The 12,207-nt window shown below is 38.6% G+C and overlaps 1 protein-coding gene across 1 annotated transcript in view; it reads right to left on the bottom strand.

Annotated features, from left to right (window-relative positions):
• Nucleotides 1–385: 385 nt before the first annotated feature.
• lg21h8orf34 (linkage group 21 C8orf34 homolog) overlaps nt 386–12,207 on the bottom strand; it is a 73,694-nt gene continuing 61,872 nt past the window's right edge. Inside the window, exons 12-15 of the mRNA XM_017406695.3 lie at nt 10,198–10,682; nt 6,320–6,416; nt 1,649–1,684; nt 386–849 (exon numbers count right to left, since the gene is read on the bottom strand). Of these exons, the coding sequence (XP_017262184.1) occupies nt 842–849; nt 1,649–1,684; nt 6,320–6,416; nt 10,198–10,682 (626 nt within the window). The 3' untranslated portion in view covers nt 386–841. The remainder of the gene's footprint in view (nt 850–1,648; nt 1,685–6,319; nt 6,417–10,197; nt 10,683–12,207) is intronic.

Raw genomic sequence — 12,207 nt, 5'->3', positions numbered from 1 at the left:
CCTGAGCAGCATCCTCATTCCGTCATTGTAGGCTACCTTAAGCTTCTGTAGAGTACTTTGTTTATACTGTCGCCAAAGGTGGGCAGTATACAGTGGGGTGCAGAATGCCTTAAAGAGAGCCACTTTAACTGAAACCGAACACATCCGAAACTTGCGTAACAGCATGTTGGCTTGTGCATACATTAGACGCCGTTGTCTGTTGACGTCCATGTCATCAGTTAAATCATCAATTAATTCTGGGTTGGTAAATGTTTGCAACCTGTTTTTAATTACAGCTTACACAGCTTCCCAAACTTTCAGGGAAATGAGTTGTGTGTTTTACCAGAATGCAAAAAGCCTTAAATGCCTCAGCAGAACCGTACGGTGTAAGAAAGTGCATCAGGGCAATGAAACAGACAACTGCACTAAATCATTTTAATAAATTTAATAGCATTCCTTAGATTCCCTTTACAACTGGCTTATTTGCTATCTGAAAAACATTTTTTTAACAGTGCATGTCAATAAACACTTTCATTATATCAATGTGCTGTCCACACGCCATCTGTACAATCGAGGCCTTGAAAAAGTCCATCAGCAACAAAATGCATCTTTCCTGGTCTCCATGTGGACTTTTAACATCATGCTATAGAGCAAACAAAAATAAACAGCATATTCCATACTCTCAAGTAAGATTTTCTCATACAGTTACAGTACATTGTGTATGAAATTTTGGTGAAAAAAGTATACAATCTTTTTTTCCCCCCTTTTTGTATGCCTTATAAAAATAATTGTTCACACATATTCAAAATGTCCAGTGGTTTGCATAATAGTATGATTGGATCGATGCCTCTGGTCTCCATCACTATAGGCCTGTGAAATATAGAAGACAGAAACATCAGTCTCCTAGAAACGCAAATCAGACACATTAAACCACCAAATGGAATAATAACTGAGGCAATTATCATAAACAGCTTTTTAATATTTGAACATGTAAAAGAAGCATGAGGTGGAAAATGAGGCAGCACAGTGGAGGTTCCAATCACCATATTTCACAAGACGGGAGATTTCACGGGAGCGAGCTTTGAGTTTGGTTGCTGTGGCAATGCTCTGGCCTCGCTGATAGCCAAGCAGCAGCAAAAGCCGGCTCTCAGATCTCCCTCCAGACTGGCACGCTCTCACTGGGAACTGTGGGCACCTCCGAAGCCACAAGAAGGGGAACCACAGACGGCCTCAAACCAGACAGACTTTCTCCTTCGCCTAAATGTTGATGCTGTAAGTCAACGCTGTCTGGTGTAAACTCAAAACCCAAATGACTTAATGGAACTGGGCTTCAGCGTTCCCGTCTCCACACACAGGCAGCCTCGACCAATCACATGTCAGAGCCACTGTGCCCTCCATTTAGCCTGTGACGATAATCCACTCGGCCATAAATGAAGGTGGAGGCTCCTACGGTGGTTATCCGGGTAACATGTTACAGCTCTAGAAATGAGGTCATTTAAAGGCACCGAGGTCCTCACAGCTTTAAGCTGATGCTTACAATAGCAGAACTATAATATTGATCTGATTTAAAAACCATTTAAATCAATGTTTCTATAGACCAGATAAAAGGAAAGTGAGCCTCTTTCCTAATGCTTTAGGCTGTGACGCCTGTAAATGTTTAGATTCTTACCTGAAAACACTGATCTCTTGCCATCCCGTGAGCCACCTGTAAAAAAGATGAATACATAAAGAGTCAAAACCATACAAAACAACATAATGGCTCTTCAATATTTTATCTGCAGGAGACAGCAGTCAGAGAGACCTCACTTTGGAGAATCAAGGAGAAATTCAAGTTAATGGCTGGTCAGTCTGGGGTCAATTACTAACTAATAAAACAACTCAAAATCCTAAAACTTGTTGTGAATCCAGTGAATGCTCTAAAACCAAATACAGCTGGTCACTTTTGTATCAGACGATTATTTATATAAACGTCTAAAGTTTGTTTCATTGAAATGCAAAGTGTGGTTTGTACCGGTAAATAGTTTCTGAAGTAGACCCCAGCCTAAATAGCCATTAGCTTGCCTCCTACATAAGTTTTTCTTTTTCTCCAAACTGACTGATGTCTACTGCAAGCAGCTTATCAGAAAATCAGAACCATCCTTTCAAGGAATACCTTCTTCATAGTGGAGAATGTATAACATTTACTGTCTTACTAGGAGGTATATGAGAGGAAACATGAACAAACCGGTGGTTAGCTTTACCTGTATGTTTGAATATTGTTGAACAGAAATAACCTACAAGTGTCAGAACGACATCAATCATCTCAGCCAGAAATGAAATAAGCATATAATTAGGCTGATTCATTCCAAAGGCATTGTGCTTTACACATACTGTACGCAGTTAGAGCTAATCTAAAACAGGACATACTTTGTTTTTCTTTTAAGGATGTTAATTACATACATGTTCAGTCAACATGTTCGCAAATCTAAAAAGTTTTTGTGATGATTGGCATATAAATAATACAAACCACAGCTATAAATAATGAAAAACAAACAAAAAAAACCCTAGCAGTCCGTTAAAGAAAAACATTTCTCTTCACTGTGCACATCGGGGATGTTGAATTCATGAACGCGCTGTGAAGAGATAAACAGGATTTAGAGCAAGTGAGAAAAAAAGACCAACTTTCATCTGCATTGTGGAATGTGTGGTTGACGCTTTGCGGATGCTTTATAGAATAACAGGAAGCGGCTCTGGATTTTCCACCATTATTTAGCTCTCAGTTCAGACATCTGCTGTGATTCAGTTTAGAGGTTTTTACTGTTAATTAATGACGTGAAGCCCAGTATGTGTACAAACAGTCATGTTTCAGATCCCCGCCAGAGGAAATTAATCAAAAATCTCCACATTCAGTTTCTTTTAATCTGGTATTTATTTTACAGCAATTAGAAATACTTCCAGTTAGGTGAGTAAGTGGGCCATTAAAGATGCCCTGTCAGCGCTGAACGGTCTGTGGATAGTGTGCCATGACTCAGTGTTTTTAACCTTTATATTTTTTGAATTATTTAACTTCACTTTAAAAAGTAATCTCCCCATAGAAATGCATTAAGTTCTCTTCAATTCCTTCAAAACATTAATTCTTTTTGAAAACTACTTCAGCGTACTTGCTCTGTTTTTGTTTTCAAATGCACCTTTAAGTTTTCAACTTTTTGAAAAACTTTTTGTTCATTTTAGCTTTTAGCTACCGTTCTCCTCCTTTGACCTTATAGCTACTTGTTTATTTTAGCTACTGTTTCGCTTATTTCAGCTTTTAGCAATTTTTTTTAAATGTAGCCTTTAGCTATCAGTCTGCTCTTTTTATTTTATAACTACCATTTTACTTATTTTGCTACTATTTAGCCTAATACAGCTTTTAGTCAGTCTTTTAGTTTAAGCTTTTAGCTATGGCTATGCTATATGTAGCTTTTGTGTATGGTTTTGCCCCTTTTAGCCTTTATCTACCATTCTGTTCCTCTTTCCTTAATGCTTTCTTTTTGCTCAAATTTTGGAGGAATATGATGAACTTTTTTTCTTCCTGCTGGGGAAAGACATCACTAAATCACTAATCTGGTTTAATTATGGCTTTGAGCCAGTGAGTCTGACATTAGACTTAAGGGAAACAAAATGCCATCATACCATAACTTTGGAACAATTGTAAAAAGCAGCCTATATCCACAGATGTCAATGCTACAAAAGCATAAACATTTTAATAAATAAACAAAAGTGTTCCCTTAAAGCATCTTTCAAGTCTTATCCTGACGAATAAAGTCATTTTCACACACACTCACACACAAACCAGATTCTTGTGAGCAGTCCTGAGGGCTTCCTCTCACGCCAGAAGGTGCTTTGTCACGTCTTGCGGCTGCCGAGTCTCTTTTCTCGTCTCACCGCTCTCTGAGCCACGTCTGATTCAATATGAGCTTCATATACTTTTTCTCAACATGCCATTACCACTGCCAAGGCTCAAAGCAGGCCCCAAAGGGTTATTAGGATAACGTATCCATTTATTGTGCAAGATACACATTTGGCAAAACAACGACCCTCCGCAGGAACGTGTCAGCGGGGTTATATTTCCACGTGACAACCATTCGCCCGCTTGATCTTTTCTTTGACGCAAATTCTTGTGTCATAGCATCAGTGAAAGCTGCCTTTTTGAATCCCACATGCAGTTCATTTTTAGTTTGAGTAGCGGTTGCTGATTCTTTGTTTACTGTGAAAACAGTTTTACACTCATTTGAGAAGCTTTATTCAAACATTGTTCTTTCGGGAGGGGACTCATTCATTAATAAATCAGAGTTTTAGCTAAATAAAGATATAATGTTCAGAGCTTGGCTGATAGTTAGGAAATATGACCAAGGATCAATGCAGCACACTGGCCCAGAACAAAAGGAGTTGACAACTGAATGTCAAATGATATTAGTTTAGAAATTTAATCGGGATGTAATTCCTCTTTGAAAAACACATGTGTCCAGAAAAAAAAGAAACAGATTCTGACGACTTTTCCTGTTGATGTAAAAGAAACGGCCAAATATTTTTACTGACATTTTATAATAATTAAAACCTTCCCCATTTTAGAGGTAACTTTTCTACTTGTAGTCAAATAATACATTTTGCTAACAATATTCAGTGAAAGTGTCATTTATTCCACTGGCAGAAAATGGTCTTCACTGGATAATAATATGAATCCAGCTCATTTTTTAAGCTTAAAGTGATGGTTAAGTGTTTTTAAAGTGAGTTTCTGTGGCATATATATCAGTACTCAGTATCTTACATGCAGCAGACAGTGGTCAAGACTCATTAAAGAAGGAATTTTCATCATCTACAGCAACTCAAATTAACCAAACTCTATATTCAGTATATTTGCACCACTCATTTTTGAATGAGACAGTTATTCATGTTGTCACTATTGTCTCAGTTGAACAATATGTTGCTGTGTGTATGTAGCAACACGGATGGTGTTGCCTCCATACAGGTTAGCTGATCAGCTGCCACTAATTTGCTTAGTCTGTAAGTCCCCTGTTTCACACTGAAATCCTCTCTTCTCTCTGGAAAAAAGCATGTTGCATTTGCTTTTGTAGTCACTCTTTTATACACTTATGGTTCAGTTCAGATGTGTGAAAGGACACATTGAGCAGCCTCTGTCCACAGAATTAGGCAAAAAAGCACATATATTATTTGGTCCAGAACAGTTACAACATATTATGTTGTAACTGTATATTCTTATATTCTCTTATATAACTGTATATTCGTATATTCTTATTATAATATTATAAGAAAACTGTAAATAAAAAGTGACCAGATGTTAAATTTTTGAGTTCAACTTGTTTTAAATGGCAGAAATCTACTCTTGAATGGGCACGCTTCTCGACTTCCACATAAAACATCCGAGTTTGCTGTGACTGTTGTCTACTGCAGGTAAGACAATAACTGCTCATTAAAACTCCACACAACTCTTTATCAGGAAAAAAAATGACTTTAAAAGCTTTTTTTTGGTTCATTTACAGGTAATTAATGTAAAATGTCTTAGCAGTAAGGCTCCAAATTAGAATTTTCTATGTGCTTGTTTTTTTCTCAAAATTTCTTTTTTTCAAGTTTAGCTTTATGTTAACTACTCATAAAACAGCATAAATCTGACATCTCCTCAATGAATCTCAGTGAAATGAAAAGCACTTAGTTTCACTCCGGTGAGCCTCTGACTAACGGACCATACTGCCACGTGCAATAATTTGATTTACAAAGCAGAACATTCAGCGAGGGCTGATCCGATTCTGTCATGTTCAAAGCTGGAGTATTAGGTTTATTGTACTGCAGCCAGACCATTTTCTGTAAAAAAAAAAGATTTACAATGTTCAATAACAATCCATCACGTCTATCAAATAAATCCTGATACAGATTTATTTCTCACACGATGCCAGGAAGGAAAATTTTACATGAAAACTCCTCTTCTTTTTAGAACCGCTCCAGGTTTTCACTCAACAGTGAAATATGGAAATTTTCTGCCCCTGTGTACTATTTAGAAAGCATTTAAGCAGGTTTTTCTTTTTTTTTAAACTTTAATTCAGTTGTGATTTATTAGGGTAGAGTGACATGACGAAGTGAGCCAATTGCAGGAAGGTAAAATCATTAAAAAGGGGAGATTTGTGAGATTTGCCTGAGAGACGCTGACAAACTCTCAACTATTAAAATAACCTGTGAATAACTGATTTCTGCTAAAACAAGAGGTCTGAGCTGCAGAGACATTCAAATGCTGAATAAAAAATAGACAAAAAGGGGAAAATAAATAAATAAAAAACACGAGAAGGCCAGTGGAAAGAAGGTGACTCACTCTTATCCTGTTCTGGAGGCTCCAGAATGTCACTGTCTGTGTCACTGGGAATATGCCAAGGCTGTCTGATGGCCTGTAGCTGCTGGTAAAACTCATCCTGAAATGGAAAGAAGAACACAACGCCAGAGAGGTGATAAAACACTAAAATTATTTAGATTTTGCGAAATAACAGTCAAAAAAATAAATGGAAAAAAGGTTAGGAAAGAATCTCTAAACAGCTGTGGCATCTTTGTCGTCTTACAGGTCCGTAAATAGTTCAGGTCTTTTAAAGCGGGGTTAAGTGGAAAGGTTATGCACAATTAATATCTTACCTGTTTTGGATAGCTCCTCAGTTTGGGAAGTTTTCTTTCTAATGGATTAACGAGCTAACAGCTGACCCAAGAGCCAAACCCAAAGTGGACTGCTGCTGTCTTTAAATGCCTCCTATCTCAAAAGTGTCACTTATGCAAACACAATTTAAAAAACCTTTACGCCTCGGTCATACTTACTGCAGAAAAAACACTTGTGTTATGATGTTCATGCTGAAAGTGCTCCTGGCTACAGCTCGCTGGCTCTGCCGCAGTTTGACTAATTATTGCCAAAAACAAGATTTTTATAGAAATAATTGTGCAAAGAGTTTGAAGTTTTTTTTAGGATGGCAGTAGTTCACTTTGGTCTTGGGTTCACCTGAACTAGCTATTAGCTCATCATCCTGGTCAGAAATAAACTATTTCTCTAAACTGATATTCTTCAAAAAGCTTTCTACAAACACGTAAGATATTAATTATTTTTAACTTTTTAATAAAACCGCCCTGGGAAAGATCTAAATTCTCACTTGACGCTCAAACAGAAATGCTCCTTCAGCAGTATTACATTTTAATTATCAAACCTAGAATTGGGTTTCAAAAAAACTGATAAATCTCTATAATCTATAAAAAAAAGGAAAATTTGGAAATTACGTCAACAGAAAAAAAAAATGTACATAGACATTGTGGTAAATGATGTTCTCTTGTCTCGAAAACAAAAAGAAGTTTAATTTGAAGTGTAAACCAAATGAGCAGTAGAAGCCCTTTTATGAATATAAAATGGAAAAAACACCCATTTTATGTGTTTGTTTTTCTCAGTCCTAAATACTTTGTGAGTTGTGTAAGATTTATGCAACACAGCAAACGTGTTTTCAACCCAGTGGTTGTTTTAAATGTTTGTTACTTCTCACTTTCAGTCCCAGATGTGCCAGTTCTTCTGTTTTTGCACTTTGATTTTGTTTAATTATACCCTCAATTCCAATATTGTGTGGCTTAAATTGCAAACACGAATATATAGCGACTAGATTTAAACTGACATCTTTGTCTTGTTTAAAAATCAATTGTACTGAATGCATAATGGCGCCACAAAAAGGACTGAAAGGTCATAAAATTAAATACACCAACCTGAAAGGTCAAAAGTTACCACAGAATAGAATCTTTATTATCATTCATCATGTTAAAAACATGAGAACGAAGTTTGCTCCCCAGGTACGAGTGTTTAAAATCCTTGACAACAAATGACAATAAAACAACATTAGAAGAACAGAGGACAGCTTAAAACCCAGAGTTCATGAGCCTCACAGCCTCAGCGTAGAAGCTGCTGCTGAACTTAGCTGTGCGAACATTCAGGCTGCTCAGCCTCCTGCCTGAGGGGAGGAAGGAGAACGGTTCGTGGGCGGGGTGGGTGGGGTCCCTCATGATGTTCCCCGCTCTGCATCTGCTGATGCAAATGCCCTCTAAAGAAGGAAGACTGCTTTTTAAGAGTCTCTGAGCAGCTTTAATCACTCTTTGCAGCGTCTTCTCGTCAGCCCCGGAGCAGCTGCCGTGCTAAACATTTATACCAAAGGTCAGGACACTCTCTTCCACACATCAATAAAAAGAAGACAACATAGCAGCACTGAGGACGGCCTGCTTCAGCCTACTCATAAAATACAGGCGTTGGTGAGCCTTTTTCACAATACTGGCTGCGTTTGTGCTTCGAGCTGTTGCTTCCCATATAGAAGGTTGCAGGATCTCTTTCCCGACCTGGAGCCTTTCTGGGTGGAGTTTGCATGTTCTCCCTGTGCTCACCTGGGTACTCTGGTTTCCTCCCACAGACCAAAAACATGCATGTTAGGTTAACTGGTAACTCTAAAACTGTCCCTAGGTGTGAGTGTTTGTCTCGTTTGTCTGTATGTGGCCATGTGATGGACTTGGGACCTGTCCAGGGTGTCCCCCGCCACTGGCACAGTGACGGCTAGAGATAGGCACCAGCTGCCCGCGACCCGGAAACGAAAAGTGGGTCTATGCCCGGTTTGAGTTATCCAACTTTTCACACAGCATCAAGTTCACAGTCCACCCAGAGGAGTTGCCTTTCCTGGCGTCTGAGATGGACGTGAGGAGGACATTTCAGAGGATTAGTCCATAGAAGGCATCTGGTCCAGATAAAATTCCAGGGTGGGTTTTGTGAGAATGTGCCCAGGAACTCATTGGAGTGTTTACAGACATTTTTAACATTTCTTCATTAAAAATGCTTAAAAATAAGCATTTGTGCAAACTTTGTATCATTTTACTGAAAAGCTTAATGAATAAATTGCTTTAACACAATAACAGAAAAAAAGGTCAAAAATCAATTTAGACAAACAATTTTTTTTTCTTATTTGCTGATCTAGTATTGTCTGTGGTTGAGGAATTTTTAAGTTTGGAGCTTTGAGGCTTCAGTTCTTCAATAAGGGAACAGGTGGCCTCAATAAAAGCAGACTGGATCCACTGGAATAATGTTTTGGATCATGTCACAAGGTGTCAACTGGTATAACTGTCAAAAAGTACGCAAAAAGACTGTAAAGCTACTGAACGTCATTAGGAAAGCCTTGAAAAACGGCTCAGATTTAACAGGGCTGCTGTTAAGTAAATCATGAAAGGAAAATATGAAAAGAGATCCCTCTGAAAGAAGCCTTTTAATGCCAGGCTCATTTTTCCACAATGAAATGACATCCTACTGTACGGACCTCCACGACTCTCCGCGAAACCCCACACGAAGTACGTGCGTGTTCGGCAGGGTCATGCACAAACTCACACTTAATCTGTCTGTGAAAACCCTCATGTTCTGCGTGCAGCTTTCCTGGAAAAGCACAAGTTTTATGTCATCATACTAAACCTTTATCACAAAGCGAATCAGTTTCTGAAAGGTTAATCCCATGTTTAAACAAGGTATGTACACTTGAGCTACAGTATTTCACTGCAACAGCAGAAACAAATTGTCACAAAGATTTAAAAAAATAGCTTGAAAGTGGGTATTTTCTGTTCTCCTAAAATATCTGCCACACAAAAAAAAGCTACAGGCAGGAGACAAAGATTTTAGGATTGCTACAGAGGCACGAGAAACCAGCTAGACTGTTTCTGTCTAGAGGTTAAGTAAATACACAAAACGTAAGTGCAAAAATAACAATTTGTGGTTTATGTGCTGGGCTTTTTGTCTGCCTGGCTCATACTTTCTGGAGTCTTGTCATGACTATCTCCAAGCAGTCACTGTGCAGTGCCAAAACTTACCCTGTCTATGAAACAGTCTATAAGCAGGAATGCATTTTCACATCCCCACACACTTTTTTTTAATAGATTTGTAAAACCATAATACCCATATAGATTTTTTTTTTCCTTTCTAAAAAAAGGTCAAGTTCACTGTGTTAGGTTTTATGCTTAGATTAGATGTAAGGCAGTATAATATAATGCCCTGGGGAAATTTTTGTAGTCAGTGTTGTCCCTGATGGACTTTAAAGAAAAACCTGCACAAAACAAACATGATCCACCAGTAAGATATGATGCAAAATGAAAATATGGACAACTTCTTTGAGTTACAAACCAAAGGTGAAAACTTGTTTCGTTTTGGGGTCTTACCTCAGACAGATATGCCCGAAGGCTGGCACCAAGGCTGTCCGTAGTACTTAACCCTGGAGGGGTGAGCAGCGGTCGAGGCAGTATTGGCTGACTTGTGGGTGTCACAGGGCGGCTCCGCGACCTCCTGAACGTCACCTCTTTATGAGACCCAGGGTTAAACGAGGAGCGTGTCAGTAAGCTAGTTGGGGTCAGGGGCCTGCTGGGGGTTCTGGGGGTTTGAGTCCTGCTCCCAGGGTTGCTGGGAGACTTAGTCCGACCCATGGTCAGGGAGGTGGGCTTGGGGCTTAACAAGGGGTGGCCAATGCCACAGGGGTTGGCTGAGAGGCCAGGGGACTGAGGCCTGGAGACGAGGCTGGCCAGAGGAAGGGTGTCAGGTAGAGTTCGGTGGCGGAGAGGGTTGTGGAGCAGACTGCTGTGTGGGTTGTTGGAGCTCCAAGAGGTCATCTTTCCTACTTCTGCCAGTTTGGCCAGGTCCTTTTCAACCTCTGCAGAAGAGAGGGTGAGAACATCCAAACGTCACTCTTTAAACTGTTTCAAAAGAAAAATATGTAAAAAACACATACTGATTTACCTTTACAGAGAAAAAAAATAATAGTAAGCATTAAAAAAAAAGACTAAAATGTCTTTATTATTGCTTTTGTTTTACAATTTCTTACCTCAGATTTTTATTTCTCTTTCTCAAATTTAAACAAAGACCGAAATGAGTTTTCATACATTCGTGACAGTTCTTGCAATACTTTGTACAACTCCCAGATTACCTTCCAAGATTCCACCATAACGTCAGCCCTGTTTTTGATCATAATTCAGAGGCCATGAAAAGAAGCTGGTCTGAATCCCACTGGACAGATGATTCACAAATTTTACCGAGCATTAAAGTAGGCGTGACTGCTCGCTTTAATCCTTCTTCTGGGTAATGATGACAATATTTATAGATCTTGTAAACCGTGATGAATCAAGCTTCCCCTTTTAGAAAAAAAAACTGATAGTAAGTTCAGAATGGAATATGTTTTCCCCCTTTTTCTAAGAAAAACAAACTTGTTTGCTTCCCTGGTAGTTTAAGTAACAGTTTCTGTTTGTAAAAGAACTGACACTGCCAACCTCCGTGATCAACATTTGGGTAATTTTTCCCAACTGTTATGCTTTTGTTTCAAATGCTGGCAATCTGTGTTCAACAAACCTGTCTGGGAGTTATCATCCGAGAGGCATAATTTCACCAGTGAGTCATCGGGAGTGAGTCTTTCTGCAGAGCTGTATATGTGTGGTGTCAAATAAAACAAAAGCAAGCATGACAAGTATTTCATAAACCTTGACTTCCTGGTTTTTGAGCAAATGGTGCTCCGCTCCCATACAAACAACATTTTTCCGTGCGATAATTTGAACCATGTGTTTCTGCTCGCTGACAAATACCCATTTAGTATGCAAAGTAGAAAATGACCGCAATACTAACCTACATTGTGCATCGGTACAGCTCCTGACTTTTACGCCAAAATTAATTCCTAGAAAACAACCCTGTATGACGCTAAAATAAATGTTATATACTGTAGTCTAAAACAAATCTGCTCCATGTACGATTCCCCAGTTTTGAGTTCAAATCCGCCTACATCGTGTGTTAACCCTGTCTTGTGTTATTATTTCTGTAAACAGGATACCTTTGATAGTAACTTATTCCCGTAAAGCTCATCTCAAGATATTTATAGTTCTAATGATAACACCACATGTTTAAGGTTGTGTAAATGTTCCTCCTGTCCATAAATGGTCAGTCTCCTCATGAACTCGTTGTAAACCAGTTCTCCTGACTTCCTGACATTAAAGAGACACAGAATAACTTTAAAATTCAAGTTATCTTTCACAGATGTTTATACAAAACGACAGCTCCAGGTGATTGAAGTGATATATACATCAGAATATACTGTATGGCATGGAGCTCCGATAGTTTTGATTCAAGCTTTAGTATTAAGAAAAAATAAATAAAAATAGCAGCGAAAAAGAAGATGGGTTTAAGATGGAGAC

Source organism: Kryptolebias marmoratus, linkage group LG21, assembly GCF_001649575.2.
Source record: "Kryptolebias marmoratus isolate JLee-2015 linkage group LG21, ASM164957v2, whole genome shotgun sequence".
NCBI classification, from domain to species: domain Eukaryota; kingdom Metazoa; phylum Chordata; class Actinopteri; order Cyprinodontiformes; family Rivulidae; genus Kryptolebias; species Kryptolebias marmoratus.
The sequence above is the reverse complement of the archived record's forward strand: the minus strand, read 5'-3'. Positions and strand labels throughout refer to the sequence as shown.